Source organism: Aspergillus vadensis (genome assembly GCF_003184925.1).
Source record: "Aspergillus vadensis CBS 113365 unplaced genomic scaffold BO88scaffold_7, whole genome shotgun sequence".
NCBI lineage: Eukaryota > Fungi > Ascomycota > Eurotiomycetes > Eurotiales > Aspergillaceae > Aspergillus > Aspergillus vadensis.
In genome coordinates, this window is record NW_020292045.1 from 44,227 (window position 1) to 69,476 (window position 25,250).

Here is a 25,250-nt window from a genome sequence, read left to right on the forward strand (position 1 = left end):
TCAAGGTATACGCAAGCTCATAATTGCAAGTCCGAGATTCTATAAGGAGGGACTGTTTGCACCGAGGGCGGCGTCGTCATCCACCCGGGGATCGAAGCCTGTTGTGACCTTGCTATGCCTGTTTAAATCGGACCGAGCCTCAGAGCTATACCAATTTCTATCGGACCAACGTATCAGGTTGCGTCCAGTATGAGCCTTCCGAAAACTACATTGAGAATTATAATAAGAATCAGAAGCCGTGAACTGGACTTGATGTTAGTCCTGCAGGCCCAAATAAGCTTATCTTGAACCTACCTCGGTCATTTCTTGGATAAGCGCTCGCCATTTGTTCTGGAATTCTTCAGCAATCCTTCAGAATTCTGCCACACCCGCCGCCATGCCATTTGGGGACTGTAAGGCCACGGTCGAGGAACCCTGCTCCACAAGCTTGGAGTCCAGAATCATTAATCTGAGCCAGATATCCACAAAAGCCGGGAGGGTCGGAGTTAGTCCTCGGCTCTTGAATTATGACCGAGATCTCGGGCCCGATTCCGAGCTTGGCGGTCGATCAACCCCCAAAGCAGATATCTCGACCGCCCAATCGGTCTGATTGACTTGATGCGGATGTTCCATCGTTCAGGCACATCAGGTACCAGATGCTGGCTTATCATTCACATATTTGTTTTGTGTGTCATGGTATTCGTTGCTATGTACAAAAGATCCTCCATTGGGCTGTGCCTTCACATGGGTAGCTAATGTCGTTACTGTACTCCGACAGGTCTCGCTCCGGACAGATTCACAACGCGTCCACCTCCGGCTGTCGGAGGTGGTGCCACCGCTGGCGGTTGGACCCATCCCGGAACGTTGTCGTCTTCTTGTTCCCGAGCCAGGATTGTCTGCCAAACATTGGGAAAGCCAGTCGGTATGGCACCGCGGAGACGCGCACCGGGAATCGCCAGACGAGGATTCTTGTGAGTCAGGAATCCACGCATCAGACCCTGGGTGAGGAGGGAGGCCAGGATGGACTCAAGCTCGCGCATCATGAGAGTAGGTTTGCCTGAGTCCTGCTCGCCGTCGGCTCGACTCGCGTACGGGTCAAGCTCATATTGCTGGTAATCTATAGAGGGCTGTCCATCAACAAGACTGCCCGGTGGGTTCATCTGCCACTGCCCCTGCGCATCGAAATATCCGTCCGGTGCCAGATAGTCTCCATATTTCTCAATAAGGCCTGGACTTGCGACTGCCTCTTGTGCGTCCAAGTCGCCGAGCCCCTCGAAATCCCAATCTGTTGCTTTGTGTATGATCTGGGACCCGAACAGATTCTGACCCGCCTGGGAATCTGGTTCGGGTTTGGAGGCGAAGAATCCTATTGAGCTTTGGGCCGACTGGGCATGCTGAGACTGAATCCAACGGACGGCCGCGTCCAACTTGTTGAGATAGAGGTATGGTGGCGGTCCACGTTGAGAAGGACCAAGTGAAGGATCGCCGTGGAAACCGGCGTGGATAAAGACCTTTCGTGCAAGTGACCGCCAGACGAGGATTTCGCATCGATTGCGTAGGGCAAGAAGGATGCCTTTCCGAGCGAACCATTCTGTTTCGGGGGAGCCAATTGCAAGATGCTCGCGGAACGCTATATAATCGCCCCGGGAAATCAACCGACAAATAGGAACGAATTTGTCTACCAGCCCTTCGGCCTCAGGACGTTGCAATAACTGTAATGAGGGGAAGCGCCCTAGGATTATGTTACAAGGAATGAGGTAGATTAGGATGACCCGTTTTTGATTTGTCGCCTGGCGGTGGCATTGATCGTAAGAAGCTTGCAGGGCGATCTGGGCGGGGTAGAAGAGGTTGTTGGAGAACAGGTAACGTCCGAGGTAGTATAGATAGGTGACGCGCTGCGAAGCTGGGAAGTGTTTCAGAGGAGGGGATTGTGCGCTGATACTCGCAAACATTTGCTCTGCGTTTCGGAGTTTGCCGCACTGGCCCGTGTTAGTCCGATTATCACACTGAAGGATATTCAGTCATACCTGGAAGAGCAGCTTGAGGCAAAGGTTTGCCATCAAATAGATCCCTATCCTCTTCCCTTCTGGCTTTCCGTGGATACCTGGCGTGCCACTTCTGTCCGTTAAACATTTAATGAATGCTTCTCGGACGACATTCGCAGATTTCTCCACTAGCGTCACCTTTTCCGTAGCTTCTTCTTGATTCGACCGGCCTTCGAGTCGCAGCAGGTGGGCAATTAAGTCTGGACGTCGGTCGAGGCCCATGGCCAGCTTTGCGAGGACTTTCGAGAGGTACAGAACGGTGGGGAGGACTATGACACCCATTTGACTGTCACCTAATGCCAGCACACATTGGCTGAATGGTACAGTCGCGGGTCAGCAATAGTGCCAGCAACTAGTTGTGTGATACCTACTTCAACAGCCCCTTGAGAAGGTCGTATGTTTCGAGAAGATTGTCCAGGTTGACATCGCGCAGAAAGGTAAAGTAAAGCTTCATAAAGGTAGGGAAGGCAGTCCACGGGGCGCCTTTTGTTTTCGGAACGAGGGTTTCGCATCGTCGCAATAGCTCTGCCTCTTTAGGACCGACCGGATAATGTTGCCGCAATTCCTCCACCATTTGTCGGTAAATATCGGGCAGGGGAGGCTCGAGCTGTAAATAATCTTGAAGTTGACGTCCATCCCGAGCCTTGACCAGGTCAGCGATACTGGCGAAGAAACGGTCCAAAGTCGGCGTCGCCATTTTCGGTGGAGGTATGGAGGGATGAAAGCTATCGAAGGCTGTCCGTCACGAATTGCGGGGAGTCGGGCAGAGCGGTCAATGATTGGCGCACATGGTGGGATGCTGAAGGCGTACCGAGTCCCTGCGGAACAACAGGGCGGACGTCTGGCGCGTTGAGCGAGAGAGATGAGGAGATTAAATGGGTGGAGGATTGTTGAAGGAAAGGCAACAATCGTGGAATTGGATGAAGCCGAAGTCTGGGAGCTCCCACCACCCGCTAGGCCAAATCGGGTAATTCCCGTGCCTGCGCCTGTTGGGGTCATTCTCTCTCTTCCCTTCAACTTCATCCTCGGATGCTTGAGGAAGAATTGATTTCTACGGCTTGCAATAATGCCAATTGGGCTACTATAGACAAGTATTTCCCAGGAAACGTTAACAATATGCACTATAGACAAGCTATTGTTATGGATGGGCAGACTAGTCCGTTCGGCGCCAGCACCGTGAAGCTCAGAGTGCATCCACCACTCACCTGCCTTCAATCATTTACTGGGATCTGGAATGTGATTGGGACTGAGATTTCCTGCAACGGAATAGCTACTGAATGTACAAAGATCCCCAGTTGCTCCGAGACTCTCATGCGACCGCGATCAAGGATGCATAGGCAATGCAACAAGCACCGAAGAACTACACTCGCAGGAGTTTAATCAGGCGCCAGACGTCAGAACTGACTACCATAGCTCACTTATGTCGCACATGGAGATGGGGATGGTGTTACGCATGATATTTTCCGACTGGCTTGAAGCTGCGGCTCGGAAATACCCAGATGGACTGCCAGGGCACAGCAGCGCAGAACGGCATAACCTTTCATGTGATGGTGGCTGGATCCGCTGCTCGGAGCCCATGCATTATTATATGCCTTGAGGAGCACCAGAATCTATCTATCTTGTCTTGATTTGGGAGGACGAAACGAAGGGGTCTGGTCCTCCCCATGCGGATGCCAGCCGGCATGAAAACAAGTCAGATACCCAGTAGGACTCGTGCGACCCATTGATCAGCGCGCCTCTCAACCCAAGCAATGGCAAATATCTAAGAACGTGATTGTTATTGACTCGCTGGAAATACCTCCAATGCAGGCCGTTCAGGGTCGTGATGAATGAAACATGGAATTGGCTCTGGCCCGCCTTCACATGCTCCGATCCACCCTCTACGTCATTGCCATCATCATCATTATCGCTTCCGTCCGGTTTCCGCTGCCCTAGAAAAGCACCCCTCCCCGTTCCTGTTCTTCTACCATAAACGTCCCATTCTTTTGTTCTTACAGTGACTTATACATCCATTGACTACAGTATCTTTGCACTAATCCCACTCGCTCAGCCAATCGCCACCATGGCGGAATCAGAGTCCGCCTTCTCCTTGTCGGCCTTTATCCGCAACCCCCTCCTCCAGTCTTTCACCATATGCTACATGCTCTTCCAGAACCTGCTCAACTGGATCTTTGCACCTAATCCCCCAAAGCCATCCTCGATTGCCAATGGCGTCCCGAAAAAGCGAGTGGCTGTAATTGGAGCCGGTCTCACTGGAGTATCCGCAGCCGCACATTGTGTAGGCCATGGCTTCGATGTGGAGATCTTTGAAGCGAGATCAAAAGACAAGGGGCTGGGAGGTATCTGGAGTGTAAGTCATGGTCATAATAAAGCCTCTTTTGGATGCCCTTACTAATTACACACAGCGAGTGAACTCTACCTCCTCCCTGCAGATCCACAGCATCATGTACCGCTTCCACCCATCAGTGCAGTACGACACAGCCTATCCCACCCAAGGAGAGATCAAAGAACAGATCGTCGACCTCTGGAAGCGATATGGCCTGCAGAAACACACCACGTTCAACACTCCAGTGACTTCCGTCAAACAAACCAAGAACGGCCGATGGATTATCAACAATGAGGAAGAAAAATACGGCCGCTTCGACGGTATCATCGCGTCCGTTGGCGTCTGCGGTGACCCGAAAATGCCGACAATGCCAGATCAGGAACGCTTCAAGGGCGAAATCTACCACTCCTCCGAACTCGACGGGAAACAAGTCGAAGGCAAAAGGGTCCTCATTGTCGGCGGCGGTGCCAGCGCCATCGAGGCCCTCGAGTTCGCCGTGAAGTCCAAAGCCGCCCAAATCGACGTGCTCTCCCGCTCCGACAAATGGATCATTCCCCGAAACGTCTTTGTCCAGTCCCTCCTAGCCATGAACATCCTCGGACAAGAAACCTCCCTCTCATGGATCCCCGAATCCCTCCTCCGCAAATTTTTCTACCGAGACCTCTCCGACATCGCCCCCTCGGGCGGCCTCTTCACCCAAACCCCGATGGCCAACTCCGAACTCTTCGAACAAATCCGCGACGGCAAAGCCCGCTGGCTCCGCGGCGACATCGTCACCCTCGAAGAGGACGGCGTGCGCTTCAACTTCCGCAGCAATGGCGTGCCGAAAGGCGGACCCGGCCACGAGGACCTCGTCCCCGGCGACGTAATCATCCTAGCCACAGGCTTCAAACGCCCCTCCCTCTCCTTCCTTCCCAACGACGCCTTCGAAGAACCCTACTCCCCTCCAAGCTGGTACCTCCAAGTCTTCCCGCCCAAATACCCCAGCATCTGCGCCAACAACAGCACCTACGTCAACGCCATCGGCACCGTCGGTAACATGCACATTGGCATCTACACCAGGTTTCTCCTGATGTTCTTGACGGACCCGCTGTCCCGTCCGACGGAAGGTCGCATGAGAACCTGGATCGACTTCACCCGATTCATGAAAAAGCTGTCGCCTGTCGGCGCGTTCGATTTCTTCACGTACACTGAGCTCTTGTATTGGTTCGTGTTTTGTATCCTGGTTAACCCGTTCCGATGGAAGTGGGCGCCGTTCGTCTTGTTTGGAGTCGGGTGGACGTTGCCGTTAGAGGTCGTCAAGCAGGAGGAAAATTTCCGGAAGGAGTTGAGACGGCAGCATTAGCGATGAGAGGGATAGAAAAGCCCTGGTGTGTTAGAGCGTTAGTGGATGAAAAGGTGATTGGGATCTTTTCATTGAACTGTTGGGAATAAGCCCTTTGGATACGGTGTTGGGGAATAGTGGATGTACCGTGTCCCTGATGATGACTATGATGATTCAATATTTACTACTAGCTATGTATGTGATGTATTATGACTTGCATGCAGGAATAGTGCATCAAATATGATTGATGATGGAATCAACTACTATTTAGTATAGGAATTACCAGCCTAGATAAGGTTATCACTCCAGCTCTGTCTGCATATGTATAGGACTCAGAGTAAGAGATACTGATACAAATTGGGCAGGCAGTAAGTAGTAGTAGACACCATATGGCTGAAGACTGATTGATCTACCGCAGTGCGATATAATCAAAACTCTCTGTGGAAGAACCTGTATTACAAGTGCTTATCTCTACTGCTACGCTTATTTCATAGTACACCAAAATCTACTTCACAAGTGTGATATTCCATATATCTCCTCTATCTCTCTGAATATATCCAAGAGTCTATACTTCCACTAATCCAAAACAACTACATCCACCTACCTATATAGCACCAACATCTATTTCCCCTTCTTCAACAAATACTCACCTCCCCACCACGCCCGATACACTCCATACAACCCACTCACCGGCCATACATTCCACATCACATTCCCAACCCACTGGCCCCATCCCATCCCAGCTTGCCTTTCCTTCTCCGTAGCAGAAGGATTCAGATCCACTCTCACCTTCTCATACAGAGTCTTCAGGTAGCCGGCATGATACTTCTCCCGGAGGGCATCATACCGCTTCTTGTCGTATATATCCCAGAACTCGTCCTCCGTGTAATATGCGCACGCGTACAGCCATTTCTTGCCGCCCAGGTCGCGGACTTTGTGCTCGAGACGGCGGTTTTGGGCGATGAACTGGGCGCCGCGGTAGGGGGAGGGCGCCCAGAGCCCGAAATTGAGGAGGTATTCATCTTCTTCCTTCTCGGTAGATGAGGGAGAGAGAAGGGAGGGTTTGCCGCGGCCGATGATTTGCGGATTGCTCGTGCTTGTCTTGTCAGTGACTTTGAGCGGACAGAGCCAGATGGGGTATGCGCCGAAGTTCTCTGGCTCGTCGAGCCATGTAACGAAGGTTTCTGCAGAGGAGTATGGGACAGCTACGTCTTGGATGATGTATTGGTTGGAGTGGCCGCTAGCGTGCAGGGCGTGGTACATGACGCGCGTGTGCATGAAGTAGTCGAGGAGGTAGCGGGTAATGCGGTTGAAGGGTGTTATGAAGTATTTGTAAGCGTAGCGGCCAGTCCAGAAGGCACCGCGGTCGTAGCGGAAGAGGTAGTCGGGGAGGGGCACGAGCTCGGTCGTTGGTTCTACGGGGGCTGAGGATGGGGGCGTTACACGCCCGGAGCGTTGAGCATGAAGATAGAACCAGGGATCGTGGGGACGGGTGAAGTGTTGAATCTTATATCTCTGTGTCTTGTCGTCTTTCGAGAGAGAACCATCGCTTAGTCGCCCGGCGCATACCACTACATGGTCCTTGGCGAAGACTATGCCGTCCAGATAATCAACATCGGGGTCCTGGGTCTTCTCATAGAATATCTGCCGCGCATCGCTTATGCTACGAGCCGGAATATAGGACAATTCGACAAACGACTTAGCGTCGCGACATTGGATCTCCAGCATGGTGATCACGCCCATGGTACCGAAAGCGGAAGCTGCGGCATTGAACAACTCCGCATTTTCGGTACGGGAGGCCGTACGAATCTCCCCATTACCAAGAATTATCTCAATGCGAGTCACTGTGGCATCGAAGAAGCCGTGTCGGAAAGAACTGCTCTCGCCGGAGGTGCCGGAGAACCCCCCGCCTGCGGTGATGCCAGGAAACTCCATGACGACCAGCGGGACGAGGTTATAGGCGAGTGTGGCATTCAGGAGAGCATCCATTGGGACGTTGGGCTCCACTTGGATGGTTTTGGCAGCATGATCAACGGAGAGGACATTGGTAAGGTGAGCGGTACTGAGGGTATTGGTCGGGGAGAGACTGGCATTGCGGGTGGAATTGGTGCTGCCGTGGTATATGCGGAAGGGAGTGCGGGTTTCGTGAAAGCGGGCGATTTGGGCGCGGAGAGGATTGATGCGATCGGCGTGGGTGGCCATTGTGAAGAGGAGGGAGGTGGGATGGAAGGGCAGGAGGGAAGAATGGCGGGACTCGAGGTAAACGTGCGGAGATCCGGATAAGCTGGGGACAGATTGGCGGTTGCCTGGTGCGGGGATGATATCATAGCCAGGGGATGGTATGATGGATCGCCAACCTCCTCGAAATCATCTAATTTTCAACCACAATCCGCTGCTCCAAGCGCGGCGAGATACCTGGTGTCCATGTTGGTGTGAATTCTCCAACTTCATCCGCGTCATTAATTGGCGATGGCTGCAGCCCCGTCCGATGCATCCATGTCCGGACAGCCTTGCGCGCCAGACGCAGGCGCCGTTCCTCTTCCGTAGCGGACCGTGCTGGCAGAGTTACATAGTTCGTAGTCGGACGAGGAGAGGTCAGGATGTCGGGGTCAGTGTCCGAGTCCGAGTCCATTGACTCGTCCTCCCCGTTCAAGCCCACACCTCGGCTCTCCGTCTCCTCGGTTTCCACAATCTCGGGGAACCGACCATAATAGTAGTTCTTCGACCGCGACAACGGGGGCCGATACGGCACCTTGTTTGACTCGGGAGACGGCTGGCGGGATGGCGGTTTCAGCCATCCATTGCAATGGAGGCTATCATGCACGTTGCTCCAGTGTCGGGTCATGCTGGGACCCCAGCGGCGCCATCGACCCAGCACTCGCAAACTCAGAAAATACTGGCGGAGTAGTGTGCTGATCAGGATGCCACTCTCTTCATCTACGATCTCTTCGACTTCGCCGCCCTCTGACTGCACCAGCAGAGACGCAAACCCGTCTTTTCCACGAGCCATGTATCCGCGGGTTGCCAATGTGTACTGCCCATCGAAGTCAATTGGCTCTCCGCCAATTTGGGCCCAGTTGATGCGGGAACCCGAAGGGGCCGAGGGGTTGTAGCCAAAAGCAATGTTCGACACCTGGGTAAACCGCCCTTCGAGCGCTGGAAGTTGGCTCACTCCATTCTCCAGGGCATCAAAGAGCGCACGACCCTTGATGCGCAATAATACGACCGGATCTTCAAAGGGGAAGCAGTTGAGGATGTCCTTCAGCCGCAGGATCCCTGGCGGGTAAATTTGGTCACCACGTATAGTCCCGCCAGCCATCATCGCGCAGTCAGCCCCATAGTAAAATCGCATGAGATCGCACGCAAAGTTCCCCAGATTTGACTCCTTCTGACGCACTGTTGAGAATCGTCCATCCAGTGCAACCGAAGTATACCCGATCGGCTTTTCTAACTTCGCCGCCAAGCTAGACGTCAACCGATTCACCATGGCCGTCGTTGCAGGGTCCTCCGGAATTGACCGAACGATATCCCGGCGCACGATACTGAAGTCCCATCCTTCACCATCCTCCTTGCGCCACGCCTCAATGTAGCTAAGTTGCTTGAAGTCCGTACCCGACCGGAGGACATGCGTGCCGTTGACGACAGCATGGGCATAGAAATGATCGTGGCCACCCAAGATTATATCAATCATTCCCGGCGGAAGCTTCTGAGCCAGCTTATAGTCATTCGGTTCACGTTGGTGGGTGACCGCCACAATTAATTCGGCGCCTTGTTCACGCAGACGCGGGACCAGCTCCAGCGCTGTCTTGTACGCCGACTTATAGACCAGGTTCGGAGGGAGGGCATTGATCGTTCCGAGCCTGCCCAGCGTTAGCCTACCCACCCATGTGTACCATAAACCAGGCCATCGGACATACCATTCCCTCTCACCTAAGCCAATGACACCGACCTTGATCCCGTTAGACGAGGTCAACATCAATGTCTTATCGCAATTCGCAATCGGCACATCCTTTCCCAAATCCAGATCCAGAACATTGGCCAGCAGCCACGGAAACCGACATTGTGAACGTAGATGGCGGAATTGAGCGACACCGAAATCGAGATCGTGATTCTGCCAGGACCCTGTCAGCTTTCCCCCAGTGCAGCGCGGATGTAGTTCTAACATACACCAACACAGGCTACATCTGTCCCCGCCTTATTCAGAAACGGCACCATGTGCCGCCCTTTCGTGACCGTGCTTTCGAGACTGGGGTTGTAGGCATCGCCGGAGAAGAAGGTCAGGACGTTGGGTTGTTCGGAAAAGGAGGGGTCGTTGCGGTAGTAGTTGACGACGGATTGAAATCGGGCCACGCCGCCGACGGGTTCTGCAGAACCTTCTCTGAAGGGTTGTCAGTTAGTGTCGTTGCGAGGTGTAGATAGTTATTCTGTAGGAATTGGGGAGCATACTCCACGTGGTAGACGTCATTGTAGTGGATCAGACGGAGGTGCGGCGGACCGGACCTGGAGGAAGGGTGGGTGACGGACAAGCCGTCGGTAGGGACAGAGGGCATTCCTTGAAGAATGATACTAATGACGAGTATAGTAATGATAACAATAACGACTGACAGAGCGAGAGAGTGTGTGAATGAGAGGAAAGAAGGCAAAAGAAACAAAGAGGGAGGATGAGGGGCATCCATCCCATCCAGGCGAGGGACGTCACGGGTCCAAGTCCAATCAGGCACCGCCCATTAGGGAGGGTGCCGATCGGATCGACGGCAAGTCCGTGCGGAGTCCCTGACTAACAACAACATTGTAACTAACTATCCAATTTCACAATATGATTATAACCATATAACTACCTACAATATATACACAGTACTCACCACTATTACCCCATCAGCTAACAACATACCCCTCTGTCCCCTCATCCGTTCTCTCAATTTTCAAATCTGCCCACTCCACCCATCCAAAACCGCCACTCGGATCGGCACAATAGCCAACTTCTGCTTCACCATCTCCTGCTTCTCTAGCGGAAGATTATCCACTACCGACTGGGGCGGTCCATGCAACTTCATACTCACTTGCACACCACATATCTTGCAAAATTGGTGTCCTGTGAATCCCCTTCCAAAGCGATACTCTGTCAAGTTCTCTTCGCCGTGGAGAGTAACCTGTGATTGGTGGGGATATATGCAGATATTTGCGTTCTGAGAGATTAGTCAGGACAGAGTACTACTTATGATATGCGATGACAGGTAAAGGGTTCAATACCCGCTGGCAAATACTGCAGTTATCCTCCTTCACTTCAATCCCCGGTAGTGGTTTGGTTTGGACAGAAAGGCGGACTGCGGTGCAGTGGCAACTACCGGTGTAGATCTTCTCGGATGGGGTGTCAGTGTCAATGTGAGTGAGCTCCGTAGGAGTTTTATCATGCGGTATGTTGCCCGGCGTATAACTACATGCATGAGTCAGGTATATCCTTTAAAAGACGGCATGTTTGAGGGCGAACTCACCTCTCAACCCTTAGCTTGAACGGATTAACTCCCACCAACGCCCGCGCCTTCATCAAGTAGCAGTCAATCAATCAATACCATCCCCTGGGCACATACTAATCAAGTCACTCACATTTACCCCCATACCAAGCTCCCCCGACGGACTCTCATGCCCCCGAACCATCATCCCCGTTCCACAAGTCGTACAGAACTATAGTGGACACTACTTGAACCTTCAATCAATATTACCAGGCCCTGGCAAGGGACTTACCATATGCTCTCCATGACCCCCATTACCAGAGTCGTAGCAAGCCAGCTCCCCAGCCCTCCGTGTAACTTGAAATTCTTGTTCAGCAGGGAACAGCCACAGGTACCCCTTCTTGGCACAGAGTGTGCAATGACATGCATGCACTGCTTCCAAGGGGTAGAAGCGATGTAATTCGAATTGGAACCGGCCACAATGGCAAGTTCCCTTGTATTCGACAGTGTCTGGGGTGGAGGTCATTGGGTTGGTTGGTTGGTTGGTTTTGAAAACCAGGGTACTTAGTTTGACAAAGGATGGGTGAGGCGAGTGATAAGCAAGCAATAAATGCAAAGTTATCGAGAAGAGACATGGGTGATGTTATAAAGTGGGAATAACATCCTTCCATGTGAACAGGTGGCTTATCGGTCAAGAATTGATTGGTTCCCTCGCTTGTGGTGGCTTATCTTCTGCTTACTGGTTTCTTGACTTTCCATCATCATGTGGTAGTCAGATAACCAAAAGAGTAAAATCGAACGGTATTCATTAAAGCATTAGGTAAACACGGTAGATCCAAGAGGAACGCAGGCAGATAGTTCAACTCATAGGCCGGTAAGAGATAGCCACATATAAGGAGAAAATAAGCATTCCACAACATCAGTGAAAGAGAGCGAAAACAACATAGACATCGTATGCTTTTATCGAAGCATGGGGTATTTCATCAATCATCATACTTTGCAAGTACCCAACAAGGATACTTCTACTCATCATGGGGCAGTCATAAATCATCATACCATATAGCGTGTGCTGATCAAGCCCAGGACCCCCGTCGCGAGGCATCAGAGGAGCCGTCAATCCAGCGGAAAAGATCGGTTCCGTCGTCCAGAACAACAATCTCTCCGTTCAACCAGTTGGTCGCCAGAACATCGGGCGGCAGGGTTGCAGGCAGTGCGGGAGGATTGACTGTTAGGATACGATCCAGAATACTGGAAATGACCCTTCTTGCGCGCTGACAGACCTCATACATGCCATCATGCGGGCGGACAACATACTGCAGGTGCGAAGCGAAGACGGTTAGTTTCTGGATAACTTCCGATCGCCGGAAGACGGTGGCGGGAAGCTGGGATTGGGATTCGGCCTGGCAGAGCAGCTCGAGTGCTAGAACGCCGGCTGCGGGAACACCGAAAGATGCGGCCTAAGGACATGTAAGTATAACAGGGCAGGAAGTGAAGGGGCAACATCACGCACATTGTATCCAACATTGTAAGTTCCCGTTCTGGAGCCGATTTCCTTGCCGATAAGCTCGAGGATCGTGCCGAGAATGTTCTGTGACACACTGACTAGACCCTCGGATCCACTTTGTGCCCGGCGCACAAGAACGCGGTAGAGGAGGAAGTCATTGTAGAGGAAGTTGAGGTACAATGGAACGAGAACGCTGCTATCGTTGGTGTCCGGATCACTCGGGCGCCAACGGAGGAAGCCGGGCAAGTCGTTCCATGTCTTGTGAGATTGCTGCGACACCTCCCTAGGATGCACATTAGCTCCGATCTGCAATTCTGCAATCGTTACTTGTGAACTGCGGCACACTTACTGGACTTTGCGCGGCAACTCTTCGATACGTCGGCTCAAAGATAGCTCGAGAATCTGTTCTCTCGTAGATCCAATAAGAAGGGCGATGCGCATCCAAGCAGCCTGTCCCACGATCCCCTGGGTATTCCAGCCAGTCTTGTCAAGCAGGCCGATGGCAGCCTCGCGGACCTTTGGCTCCGCTAGAATCTCTTCGTAACTCAAGTCCAGAGGAAACTGCACATCGTAGTAGCGCCAGCTAATCTGAGGAGGCCTTCCCAAGAAAGTTGCCAGCTGCTTGTCAATACTGTAAGCCCCGGCAACTAGTCGCTTGCGGAGTTCAAGCAAGAAGAATGGAATGCGCTTCTCTTCAGGTGCATTATGACTGAGGGTAAAGACCGTCGTTGACAGATCAGCCAGTCTTCTCCACGCCCGAGGATCTATATCCCAATTAGCAGAGCCCCAAATACCAATGAACAGACCAGAGAAGAACATACCATTCTCACCGCACACCAGCGTTAGCAGATGGATATGCTGAAAAAGTAGCCATCCCAACGGATCATTAACCGCCGTAGAAAGATCGCAGAACTGCAAACAAGCATCGCTCGCACTAACTGCCTGAGCAGCGAGCGACTTCTGATCCCTCGGCACATTCGCCTCACTGGAACGGATAGACCTCCAATCCCGCTCAAGCATAGCGCCCTGACCAACAATCGTAAACACCAGTCCAATACCCTCCCATCGTCCAGAAATTCGACGGATATAGTCCTCTGGCGACATAGTCGGCTGAACAGCCAGCGGCTTGGCACTATCATCAAAGATCTTCTGCGACCAGCGAAGCAAACTCGACTGCAAGTCCTTCGCATCCGCAGCCAGCGCCCCATGCAAATCCTCCAACGCCTCAAACATCCCGCTCACCAGCCGATGACCCAGAACACATCCCTCAGGCCACACCTCAACCGCCGTTTCAGACAGTCGCTCATATAACGCGAAATGCTCGAACAGCATAGTGAGCAGCCGAGCGCCAAGCTGGATTTGCTTCGTATCGGGCCGAGCCGCAGAGGGCGCATCGATGACCAGAGAGCGTTTGAATTGGTCGCCAATGTCGCTGAATGTCGCCGAATTATTGGTGGCGAAATCGAAAGACAATTTGTCGTCGCCGGCGTTGAATGAGGCTCGGCTCTGAAGAGCAGCGGAGTCGGGGCGGGGTTGGGCTGTTTGGGGACGTGGTGATGCGGTGGGTGAGGGAGCATTGTCCGAGTACCAGGTGCGAGAAGCCTGAACGGGCGTGTAGACGCAGCTGTCTCCCTTACCGCGACGGACACAGTTCTGGCATGTTGGGGTGGCACTATCGCAGCGGATTTTGGCTTTGCGGCAGGGCTCACATGGCAGAGCTTGCCCGTTGCGGCGGGAAGAAGTCATTGTCAGACTCGGAGAAAGGGAAAGGAATGACGGGGTAGGGAGGAAAGAATGAGGGTGGGAGAGTTTAATTGAAGGTTAACATTGCAGGGGAAGAAAGGGGGAAAAAGTATTTAACACCTGCAAGTCATGGATGTTAATCTCAGCTGGATTAAAATGCAGTGGCAGGAAATCGAGCAACAAACCATGAATCAATTAAATTATCCCGGAGGTTGGATGCTCCACTAGCCCCGATATGGACTAGTGGCCTCGTCATGGGATGCGGGGCCCCTGTTACTAATTTTAAGTCATTGCTTCATTTAATCTGGATCGATCCAGATCATCTTGAACCTTTGTATACTATCACTTTATAGCTGTACATCTTTACCATTGCTTAGTCGATCTAGGTTACTTGCCATTGGCGCTGTTGTCATAATGAGGGTTTTACTTGAAAGATATCCTTATCTCTGGAATCCGAAGGCTTCGTTAGGGTAGAATAATATGGACTTGTGGCATTTCCAAACAAGACTAATGCCAGTCATATTACTCTCTGTGCGCCATTCTTAACTACCTTATGATTGATCGCACATACAGCTTTAGGTGCTGTCGTGGCCAAACAGTTGCGTTATCAAGAATGCTGTCACTGCCGTCATTGATCTTATATACTCATCCAGACACCTCATCCGTTATATCCTCACCACACCTGACCAGATCTCTCTCATTCTCAATAAAGTCAAATAGTACGTTAAGTCATCCGTGAAAAAAAAGGGAGCTTGTGCCCCCAGCGACTCAGCACGGATGAAGAGCGACCAAGGACGACCTTCCTCGAAAGATTTTTTCCGAAAACCAACCTTCTCTATCTCTGGGTGAAACATCTATTTCACTCTCCCTGCTCTGTTGTTTCAACCGAATGATACCGGGATTCTCAAGGATTAGTTGCATATCTGGTAATGAATGTCAGCTCCCAACATCACGCAGATGTTACCAACCACACCCACAGCTTGCCTCCATGATGTACCCAGTACACCCAAGAATGAGCGACGAATATATTCGATGGTTTATCTGTAGCCTAACAAATATGCCTACTAGACTATGCAAAGCGACAGTGCTTAAATCACAAACCACTTTTCCTTACGACCCAGAGCGTATAGGCCATCCGCATATAGACCGGGACAACGTTCTCAAGACAAAGGTTGTCCAGGTTGCGTAACAGTGAAGCACGGAGGTGGTTGCTCTATATAATAGGCTCGTGGGTCCTAGAAATTCACATGTTGTTGACATAGAACCATCGCATTTTCTCTCTGAGTATATTTGGATAGGAGGATTCATCTATAATCGTAGATTGCCTAATGAGTTTCATTCCCTGTCGGCCATTGAATGCTTCCAACCCTATCCAGACAACATCTTTGACCATCTCCGCCAGATCGGAAACCTTCACATTCCTATCAGTACTAAGGTCTGCTGCATATTAAGGTGGCGAGGATGACTTACCAGTTCCGTCATGCCCTTCACCTCCAAGTCCCTACTGATAAGGCAATGATTGCCTGTTGTTCCTTCTGTACTCCTTTTGGAAAAGGCTAATCTGTAGACACGGTCTTGTTAGGGTCAGCTATCTGCTCCCATAATGGTAGCCATGCTTCAACTTGTGAAGACATTGACCCCTCACCAGTTGACACGTATATCCACCCCCAAGACCTTGATTGCGGAGCTCATATTCGCAGGAAGGTTAGAATACCCAGCTAATTCTGGAATGAGCTTTTCCAATGTCATGCTTGCCACAAATTACGCAAGAGGCTCTGTTTCGCATGCGCCCCGGAATTGATATGTTTGCTGTACCATGGTCACAACAACGGATTCCTGATCCCATGCCCCCGAGATACTTGGCCATGGAAGGTCTAATAGAGTTAGAGTTTACGATCATGGCGCCAGCTCTACACTACTTCCACGACTATATAAGTAACACCGGCCCCTCATGTGTACAAAGGTAAGACTAATATGCTTGCATTCCCTCCTGGCCTTCATTATGACCTTAGTGGAATCGATGGCACGGTATGTTAGCACCTCTCTCTCTTCCACACCACCCTTATAATTCATGGACCAGGAGTGCGGCCGACAAATATATCAGCCTTGCGAACGCACTGGAGCAGCTCGACCCTGCGGAGGTTGATCATGTCTACAACGAGCTTGAGCCAGTCGATCCCAATGCCTTGGAAGGTGAATGGAAAATGCATGTCATTGATACGGGGCATCCTGCACAAGCGTTGGCGGAGGACGTCCTTCCTCTATTGAGTACCATGGACTTCGATGAAGATGCCGAGAAGGTCAAACAGTGCTTGCCTTCTGCCGTTCAACAATTCTAACTAGCCATGGGTAGGTCCACAAAATCAGATTCCACGGTGCTCCTGGTAACCTGGCCATCCCAGGTGATCAAGGATCGACGCGGCGTTTCCGCTACGTGGATGCAAGTACCATTGCCGCTACCAATGGTTACAGGGCATACTATGGCAATGCTGGTGTTCTTCATTTCTACCTTACCCGAGCAGAAGACAAGTGCTACATAGGTTGAGTTTCCTGGCAGTGGCCGGATATTCCTTCGCATTAATGATACACAAAGCTAGTCAATTAAACAAATTCTGGAGCCACTAATTAGATGCGATATCCATATTGAGCGAGAAAACAACTTTTTTTTTTTTTTGACTAAGATTCATTATGGGCCTGCAATTCATCGATACAACCAGGAGTCATGGTTCTGGGATCAAGCTTGCAGTCTACTGATTTGCTCCATCAAATCATCATCAAGCCCCAGCTCCCTTGCCAGAACAAGCGCCGCATCTCGGGCACTTTTTGTGAGACACATACGTGAATGAGTAAGCAGCATAATCATAAGCGTCTGATTGCGCTGCCCCATAGCTTGACCCAGTGGGGTTGTTTTGAAATCCCATACTTCATGGAGCTGCAGCAAGTTAATATCCGGGTGGCCGATCATAGCTTTGACGGCTTCCACGTGGTTCTCGGTGACGGCCAAAGCGAGGGCTGAAATTTGGTTGTAATCCGGCGCCGACAAGTAAATGGGCAAGCGAAGCAACTTTTTAACCATGTTAACATCATTCTTGTTTCTAACTGCATAGTGTAGAGGGGTATAGCCGATAGCAGTTATCTGACGAGCCGCCTCAGGTTCCCTGGAGTCAATCAAGTCTATGATTTCATCACAACCCTTACCATGCCTTGCCAGACGATGGAATATGAACTCAAAGCCACTACGTGGCCAATTAGCAAAGAGACCAGGGGGCCCATCCAGGACCCTCTTCAGGAGATCGATGTCATCATACAGAAATATACTGTCGAGAACATTGGTATAGCTAAAGGAGCTTCCGGCATTGACCAGCATTCGAATAATGGCTTTATGGTCGCGACAGCTGTAACTCAAAGGAGCGGGCATGATATAGTCAAGTGGCCCTGCAGCGAACCAGTAACCATTCAGACTGGGGGATGCAGTATACCTTAGCAGTAGCTCAACGCACTTAACTTGCATATGTACCACCGCTAGAGAAAGCAATGAGAACCCCGCTATACTGAGTGCATTGGGAAGTAGGCCCTCTTGAAGCCGTTTTTCGAGTCCTTGAACGTCACCCTTCTTTATCATGTCGACCACACCACCAGAACATGTGGGCTCGAAGAGGCACGTCGGCACTTCAAGGTCACAGATGCTTTTGCGGTATGCCAATGCCATGTCCTCATAATTACCAATAGGCCGCGTGCGGTTCAACGGAAAAGGATGTTCAAGGTCTTTCTCAGCATTATCTTTCATGATCTCGAAAAAGTCGGGCACCCCCTGCAAATCGAGGGCTTCTCTCACCGGTAACCGGAGGCATTGTTCGAGGTGGAACAGGAGCTCAACCGGATAGTCTCTGAAGTTGTCACTACGCAATCGACTGCCGAGGTATACAATTTCCATGGCTTGAATTCCGCTGTCTAAGATGAGATTTGCGTGTTCGAGGGGGCTGGTAGGAGACAGGGCTGATTTTTGGGTATATTGCTTTTGTCGATGCTGAGTGTATAACCATGAAGAGATCGCACTCGATAGCCCCATATATATGTAGTATTTATAACAAAGAATGAGAACTGACTAGGCTATGTTGTTAAAGAGTGATAGTCAACATTTGCCCCTAGTCGGCACTTATCGGCGGTGTCCTCTCGTCCCCGTTACGGCAGCGGTAATAGCCACTGTTATACACTTTGTCTTTGGCACTTCCTTGTTACAATCTAGTTGTTCACGTCTCTCGATGCACATTTAAGTTTAGCCGCTTTTGAAGTAAAGACATATCCCGAATGTCGTCAAAGGAATTTCCCTTCCTTGAAAGGTCAAAGTTAGGCACAGTTGTGGTTGAGACGCCATTATTCTAGGTGTGGATTTGGAGAAATAATCCTTCAAGCATGAGTGTGAGAGATTTAAACAGCCATCTCTTCCCGAGCAGAAACGAGAAAGGTTCCGCAATACTGCAGGTATATCCCAACCCTAGCAGGTTCGATAGGGCTAGGACACGGCAGCGCAGGTACCTTGATCTCCACTGCGGGAAGACTCTTCATTTACCTCATACGATCTGTTATTGAGGGATATACAACTCTAATAGAATTTGAGTGTATGCTTATTCTGATGCCTAAATGATCAAGTGGCTACTAAGCTCAGATGGAGAGGGAATATGCACACCGGCGAATTAAGCTCAGAAAAGCTCATTAGCCTCGGAGTTAGCAGAGCGAATGATCGTGCGATGCTCGATGCGATCAGGTAATGCTATGACGATCGCATGTATCAGCTATGCCGCTAGACTGTACTTGGACTGGTGAATAATATCTCGAACACACTGATTCCTGATGCCCTGCTGGAGTAATTCCACTTTGATCAGAGGGTATCTCCATGGCGATCATCCATACCTGAAGTAGACTAGTCTCCGCAGCGCCGCCTTATCAGATCGGAGATCCACTCGCCGTTTGAAGGTTCTTTTGGAGTAACTACTCCCTGTCCATCTGGGGTACGCCCGGACGCTTATTCAGGGTCGTTGCACACAATGTGCATACCAGGTTCAGATTTGGGGGTCATTGTATACGTCTGTGATGCTTGTTTAACACAATCATCAAGCATGAACTGATGACCATGGAACCCTGCTTCTTAAACCATGAGAAGATGGAAACCCCATAAAACTAATCATCGGACATGACGAGTCTATGTCTATCCTCGGTCTTCATCTCTGAATCAAGCAACGTGCCTGAAGATCACCTCGCCACTCCAACACCGCATCATCCACCTCCATGCCGTACGATACTTCGTCCCGTCTCTCTGCAGAAGACATGACGCGTCTACTTCTGCTCAATGACCACCATGCCACATAAATAGCAGAGAGTTCCTCTGGTCTTCTATCCTCATCAGCAACTCATCCCAGTATCCAATTGACCGCACCTCACTCACAACATGAGGTATCAGATCCCTCTGGCGGCCTTCCCCTTGGTGGGATTCACCGCGGCCACTGCAATCTCCAGCACCAACTGCTCCGCATCCGCATTTCAGAAGATCATCAATGCCAATGGCACTGAAGCACGCGTTCAATGGGCCACTTACGTCCCCGAGGGTGGTTCTCTCAACCCTATGAATTACACCTCCGCGTCCGAGTACCCGACCGGCCTGCCCGAGTCGTGTGCTGTGCAGGTCAACGTCGCGTCCGAGGGTAACTCCAGCTACTTGGTTGGTGTGATTTTCCCATACAACTGGAACGGACGGATGCTGTAAGCTTCCCACTCCCTTACGCTCTTCTATACCAATACCGCCTATACTAACACTCCCCAGCTCCGCAGCAGCCGGAGGCGGCATCAACTGGGTTGACATGGTACTCCCCCATCCTCACATTCCCACCCCATAAACTCCAACTAAACTCCCCAACAGGGAACCGGCACGCACTACGGCTTCGCCGCCGTCTCCAGTAACCTAGGCCACGAAGGCATCGACACAGCCGGTACCTGGGCACTCGGCCGCCCGGAAGCCGTAATCGACTGGGGCTACCGCGCCTGGCACGGCGCCACCACGCTGGCGAAGCTCCTGATCTCCGGCCGCTACGGCAGCGGCCCAGCCTACAGCTACTTCTACGGATGCTCGACCGGCGGCCGCCAAAGCATGAAGAACATGCAAGTGTACCCCGACGACTACGACGGAATCATCGCAGGCGCCCCCGCCTGGTGGACCACGCACCAGCAGCTCTACAACCTGAAGCAAACGACCTACCAAGCCCCCGCCAACAGCTCTCACACCATCCCGGAGGAAATGTTCCCCGTCCTGGCCGCCGAAGTCCTCCGCCAATGTGACCCGCAAGACGGCCTGGTGGACAACATCATCTCGAACCCGGAGGGCTGCGTCTTCAACCCATCCACCCTGGCCTGCAACTCCACCAGCGCACCCAACACTTGCCTCACCACCAACCAACTCAACACCCTGTACAAGATCTACAACGACTGGGTCGACACCAACCAGACCTTCGTCTACAGCCACCTCTTCTACGGAAGTGAATCCTCCTGGCTAGAGGGCAACATCGGTCTCGGCGAGGAGTCGACCATCTCCCAGCAATACTGGTACCTCCGTGATCTCATGGGCCTGGGCGACTCCTTCGTCTGGCAGGACCTCGACTTCAGCACCGTCGAGCTAGCCGACCACTTGAACCCCGGTAACGCGACAGCCGGACAATACGACATCAGCGAGTTCGAGAAACGCGGTGGAAAATTCATCCATTACCATGGCCTCTCGGATAGTTATGTCTCTCCCGGAGCGAGCACCTTCTACTACGACCAGGCCAAGAGCGCCGTGCAGGCGAACGGCGTCGATGATGTGGATGATTTCTATCGTCTGTTCTTGATCCCCGGCATGGAGTGCGTATACCCATTACCCACCCCTTTTCTTTTCTCTCTTCTCTCCTCTTCTTTTTGATAAAGGTCGATGCTAACTGGAATGTAATTGGTATAGACACTGCTACAACACTCCCACGGACATGAACGCCCCGTGGTACATCGCCGGCGCAGACCAAGCATCCTACATCAACACCTCGTCGTGGAGTGTCCCCGGATACAGGGACGCCAAGCACGATGTGGTCCTGGCCATGATGGCGTGGGTGGAGAATGGCACGGCGCCGGATAGCATTGTTGCGACGGTGTGGAAGAACACCACCAATGCTCAGGAGGTGCTTAGGCAGAGACCCGTTTGTCATTATCCGTACCAGGCTAAGTATACTGGCAAGGGGGATCCGGATGAGGCGGAGAATTGGGAGTGTAAGTTGTTGTATTAGACGATTGTTGGGGGTGGATTAGAGGTGGAAGGAGGTTATTGTTGGTTGGATGTGAGGAGAGGGGTGCTGTATTATTTATTTTATCTTATTGTATTCTAGTTTAGGGGGTGATGTTAGTGGAATTGCATTCTGGGATTGGGGTTTGTAATAGGTTGATGGTTTTGCTGTTGCTGAGATGAAGTAGTGTCTGTGTAGTACTGTGCGGTGTGTGAATCAAGGGTGATTTATGTTTTCGAGTGTTTTGAGAATTTAGGAATCTGGAAATAGGGATAGGGTAGTGTAAGTTATCTACTGGTGTGAAATCGATGTTCGTTTCAGCACTTCGCAGACATCTGTATGGCCTCTAATGATTTAATGGAGTGGACTGCTACTGTTTGCCTACTTCAACTCTGCACCATAATCGTAAGTGGTATCAGTATCAGCAAGGGTATATTAAACTCCTGTCAGCTATGAACCGCTATTCACACCCAAAACTATGCAACCTAGCTAGATGGTCTCATCCCAAACTCCAAGCCTAAGAAACAAACCCGAAAGATACAAAGAAAATTATTTCCACCTGGTATCATTATGGTCGTCGTTCAGTCACAGTCCAGCGACGCTTGTGTCCCGCTTCACGGTCCCTGCTGAGCGGCGCGCTTCCCCAGAGTCCGCGCTGGGAGAGTGTTCGCTGTGGCACTTGTTTGGCAGACGTCGGTTCATCCACCTTGGCCTGGACAGAGCTCTCTCCTTGGATCGGGGGCGCCGGCGCAGGCCAGCCAAAGTTAGGCACGATATCGTCCTCTGGGCCATCGGCGGCGCTGGACCCCCAGAGCCCTGAGGTCTTAGGAGTGACAGCCGTAGAGGGTCGCTCGGCATTCCAGGGAACAGTGCTGGGGCCGGATGTCGACGAGGGTCCAATGATGAACATGCCTTGTGACAGCGATGGGCGGTTTGCTAGACGGTGTCGGTAGGACGAGAGTGAGGGGGAGGTCACCTGGCTCGGGGAGACACGTGACATGCTGGGAGCGATGCGGAGGTGCTCGGTTGAAGCCACCATTTTCATGGCATAACTCTCCACGCTGGATGGCTCGTTGGATCCCTTGGTCCGAACTGGTCCGCCAATGGTATCATCTTGCGCCATTTCGGGCATGTGATCATTGCGGACCGCCACGGTGAGAGATGCAGTGCCGACATTCACTTGGGATGGCTCCCCGGACAGTGCTGCGATCATTGCATTGCAACCCGCGCCGTGCGTAATCAACACCAAAATCGTCTCCGTATCGTCATCCGCTTCACTGCGGGAACTGGCTTCGCCAGAACTGTCGAGCATCTGAGAATGTCGTCGAGGCCGACCGGAAGAAGTTGACTCGTAGTCCCGATACCAAGCAAGCATGCGGTCGAGCCCCGTACTGAACCGCGTATGCATCGTACTCCATTCTTCGCCGTACTCGCCTCCATCACCCCAGTTCTGCTCCCCGTGCATACTGTCCCATTGAAAATCGATCTTCACACAGGCGTCCCGAGCATGCGTCACGTACCCAGCTGGAATGGGGTCCGAAGGAGAAATGGCATAGCTGGGCGTTGGAGGCACGTAGGCGGCATCTGGAATGGAGGGGAGATTGGTATTAATCTTGCTGAGCATCCGCCGTCCGCGAGTCGTTTCAGCAGCGCTAAAGGTGTCACAGCTGCCAGCGCGCGACCTCTGTGCCTGCGTCTGACGTGTACCGGGTGGGGCCTCTGCCTTAATCTTCGCTGTTACATCATTGGCGGGAGAAACCGGAGTAGATGCACTCCCCCAGCCACCAGGGAAAAAGCCAGCGGAGGGTCTAGGGACGATGTCCGCCTCGGGAACGAAACTGTGCTCGCGACGCAGCAGCTCGAGCTTTGCAGCAGTGATCATGCGATCCGAGTTGGGCGGCGGGATAATCTCGTCGAAGTATCTAGGGCAAAGCCATTCCCCAAGGAAGGCATCCACCCGTAGGAGACATCGATGGTCGCTTGATGTAATGGGACCTGGGGTCAAGGCAGAATCCGAATTTGACTGGACTAAACTGGGGACTTTCGAGGACCGGTTGAGCTCTGGCTCGCCCGAACTCTGGCAGATCCCCGAGCTGACCGCGATGGCTGTCTGTAGGCATCGAGTAAAGGGAGATGTGTGAATGATAATCCTGCGCTTCGATTTTGGCTTTTGTAGACGGTCGGAAGGCGACTTGATACCATTGTCAATTTCTGTTGTAGAGTCTAGTGAGTCATCCAGAGACTGGACAACGTCATTGATGCGGGCCCCAAGAGCTCGAGACTGTAGCCAGCCGCCATACGAGAGGGGAGGGTCATAGGGGGTAGGCGAAGTGAGATGCCAATTCTTGTCTGCAACATCCAGGCGAGCGCCATGTCTAAGCAAAGGAAAAGAGTCAGTTCCCGATTGCGCATCAACCAGAAGAAAAGGTGGACATACCTGGCGACGATAATGGCCGCAGGGAGTTTCCCCATGACCGCAGAAGTTCTATGTCTGATGGATGCTTGAGATGCTTGAGATGCTTGAGATGCTTGAGATGCTTGGGGGTAAGTGAAGAGGTGCGAAGGTAATTATATAGAAGACGATGGGAGGAGAAGAGAAGAAGGGAGGAGGTGAAAAACCGCCAACAATGAAGGTGGAGGGGAAAGTTGCCTATTGTTTCTCTTGAAGGTCCGGCGGGGTAAAGCATTAATATTCTCCAGCCACGATCACAACGTGTCACACACGATCCCAGATCTCATGGAAGAAAACGAGGGAGAGCAAAATCAATGGCATGGTGATGAGATCAGGTCGATTGGAGTGTAATCGGCAACTTCACATTATTTTTCTTTGGAAAAAGGGAAAGCTGATGGATCTTTTCTGGGCGCGTTTCTTTTTCTTTGGATTGTTTCGTGCAGGCGTTGGACGCCCCCGACTTCAGGCCGCCACTCTTTTTTTCCTCCGATTGCATGTGATGCACCTGCTGTCTAGCCTGTTCTGGAGGCGGTCAGGAGCTAGCCGGCATTAGCTCGTTTTACTGCCTGTCACGGGATTGCCGATCCTCGGCTGTCGTCGGCTCCACTGGCGATGTCGGAGATCCCCTTTCTTCATCCCAAGGTGAAAACGTCATGTACTCTTGTCAGCGGTGCAGAATATGAAATGCTTATTTGGAATCCTGAGTGACTGGATTCCTTTTCTCCGTGTTTTTGCGCTTCTTTGAGAGCTCAGCCCAATCCAAAAGTGCTAATGAAGTCAGATTTGCTTTGTCTCCTTTGACTGACATCACTTGAAATATGACCCACATGATCCAACCCAGGTGGGTTTGTCGCAATTTGCATTGAGCTAAGAATCGGAGATGGACTCGCAAATTTCTTTTAGCAGTAGTGGGCTTGGCAGTAGTGGGTGCTAATACTCAAATTCGAGATGTCTCTCCTGATAGTAGATGAATATACCACTCAAATACAAGGGACGATGGAATCAACCTTGTCAAGAGAGCGCGAGGACAAAGTAGTTTGAGTAGTAATCAATCCATTGTATCTTCAGGAGAACAGCGTTGTTAAGATGCTAGTTGAAGAGTATTCTGCAGCGATAACCTGGCTTTTGA

The 25,250-nt window shown here is 51.6% G+C and overlaps 4 protein-coding genes across 4 annotated transcripts; 1 reads left to right on the forward strand and 3 right to left on the reverse strand.

The window, feature by feature from the left end:
- Positions 1–267: 267 nt before the first annotated feature.
- On the reverse strand, positions 268–2,721 carry BO88DRAFT_486665 (uncharacterized protein; the record flags this gene model as incomplete). Its single annotated transcript, XM_025712473.1, has 3 exons — positions 268–1,958; positions 2,007–2,337; positions 2,396–2,721. The coding sequence occupies 3 exons, from the start codon at positions 2,719–2,721 to the stop codon at positions 741–743; spliced, it is 1,875 nt and encodes a 624-aa protein (XP_025564316.1). The 3' UTR covers positions 268–740.
- Positions 2,722–3,728: 1,007 nt separating this feature from the next.
- On the forward strand, positions 3,729–5,695 carry BO88DRAFT_479591 (flavin-containing monooxygenase; the record flags this gene model as incomplete). Its single annotated transcript, XM_025712087.1, has 2 exons — positions 3,729–4,374; positions 4,430–5,695. The coding sequence occupies exons 1-2, from the start codon at positions 4,087–4,089 to the stop codon at positions 5,693–5,695; spliced, it is 1,554 nt and encodes a 517-aa protein (XP_025564317.1). The 5' UTR covers positions 3,729–4,086.
- Positions 5,696–6,178: 483 nt separating this feature from the next.
- BO88DRAFT_249978 (FAD binding domain protein) lies at positions 6,179–7,960 on the reverse strand. The gene has a single exon (XM_025702207.1). It carries the CDS (start codon positions 7,874–7,876, stop codon positions 6,296–6,298), a length of 1,581 nt encoding a protein of 526 aa, XP_025564318.1. The 5' UTR covers positions 7,877–7,960; the 3' UTR covers positions 6,179–6,295.
- Positions 7,961–8,045: 85 nt separating this feature from the next.
- Positions 8,046–24,141, reverse strand: BO88DRAFT_424097 (bifunctional metallophosphatase/5'-nucleotidase; the record flags this gene model as incomplete). The annotated part of the gene is made up of 8 exons (XM_025708712.1): positions 8,046–9,534; positions 9,592–9,785; positions 9,842–10,052; positions 10,121–10,226; positions 13,261–13,282; positions 22,538–23,746; positions 23,768–24,044; positions 24,107–24,141. The coding sequence occupies 8 exons, from the start codon at positions 24,139–24,141 to the stop codon at positions 8,046–8,048; spliced, it is 3,543 nt and encodes a 1,180-aa protein (XP_025564319.1).
- Between the last annotated feature and the right edge of the window lie 1,109 nt (positions 24,142–25,250).

Coding starts and splice junctions, on each gene's coding strand:
- BO88DRAFT_249978 (XM_025702207.1), bottom strand. CDS start 7,876: ATGGCCACCCACGCCGATCGCATCAATCCTCTCCGCGCCCAAATCGCC.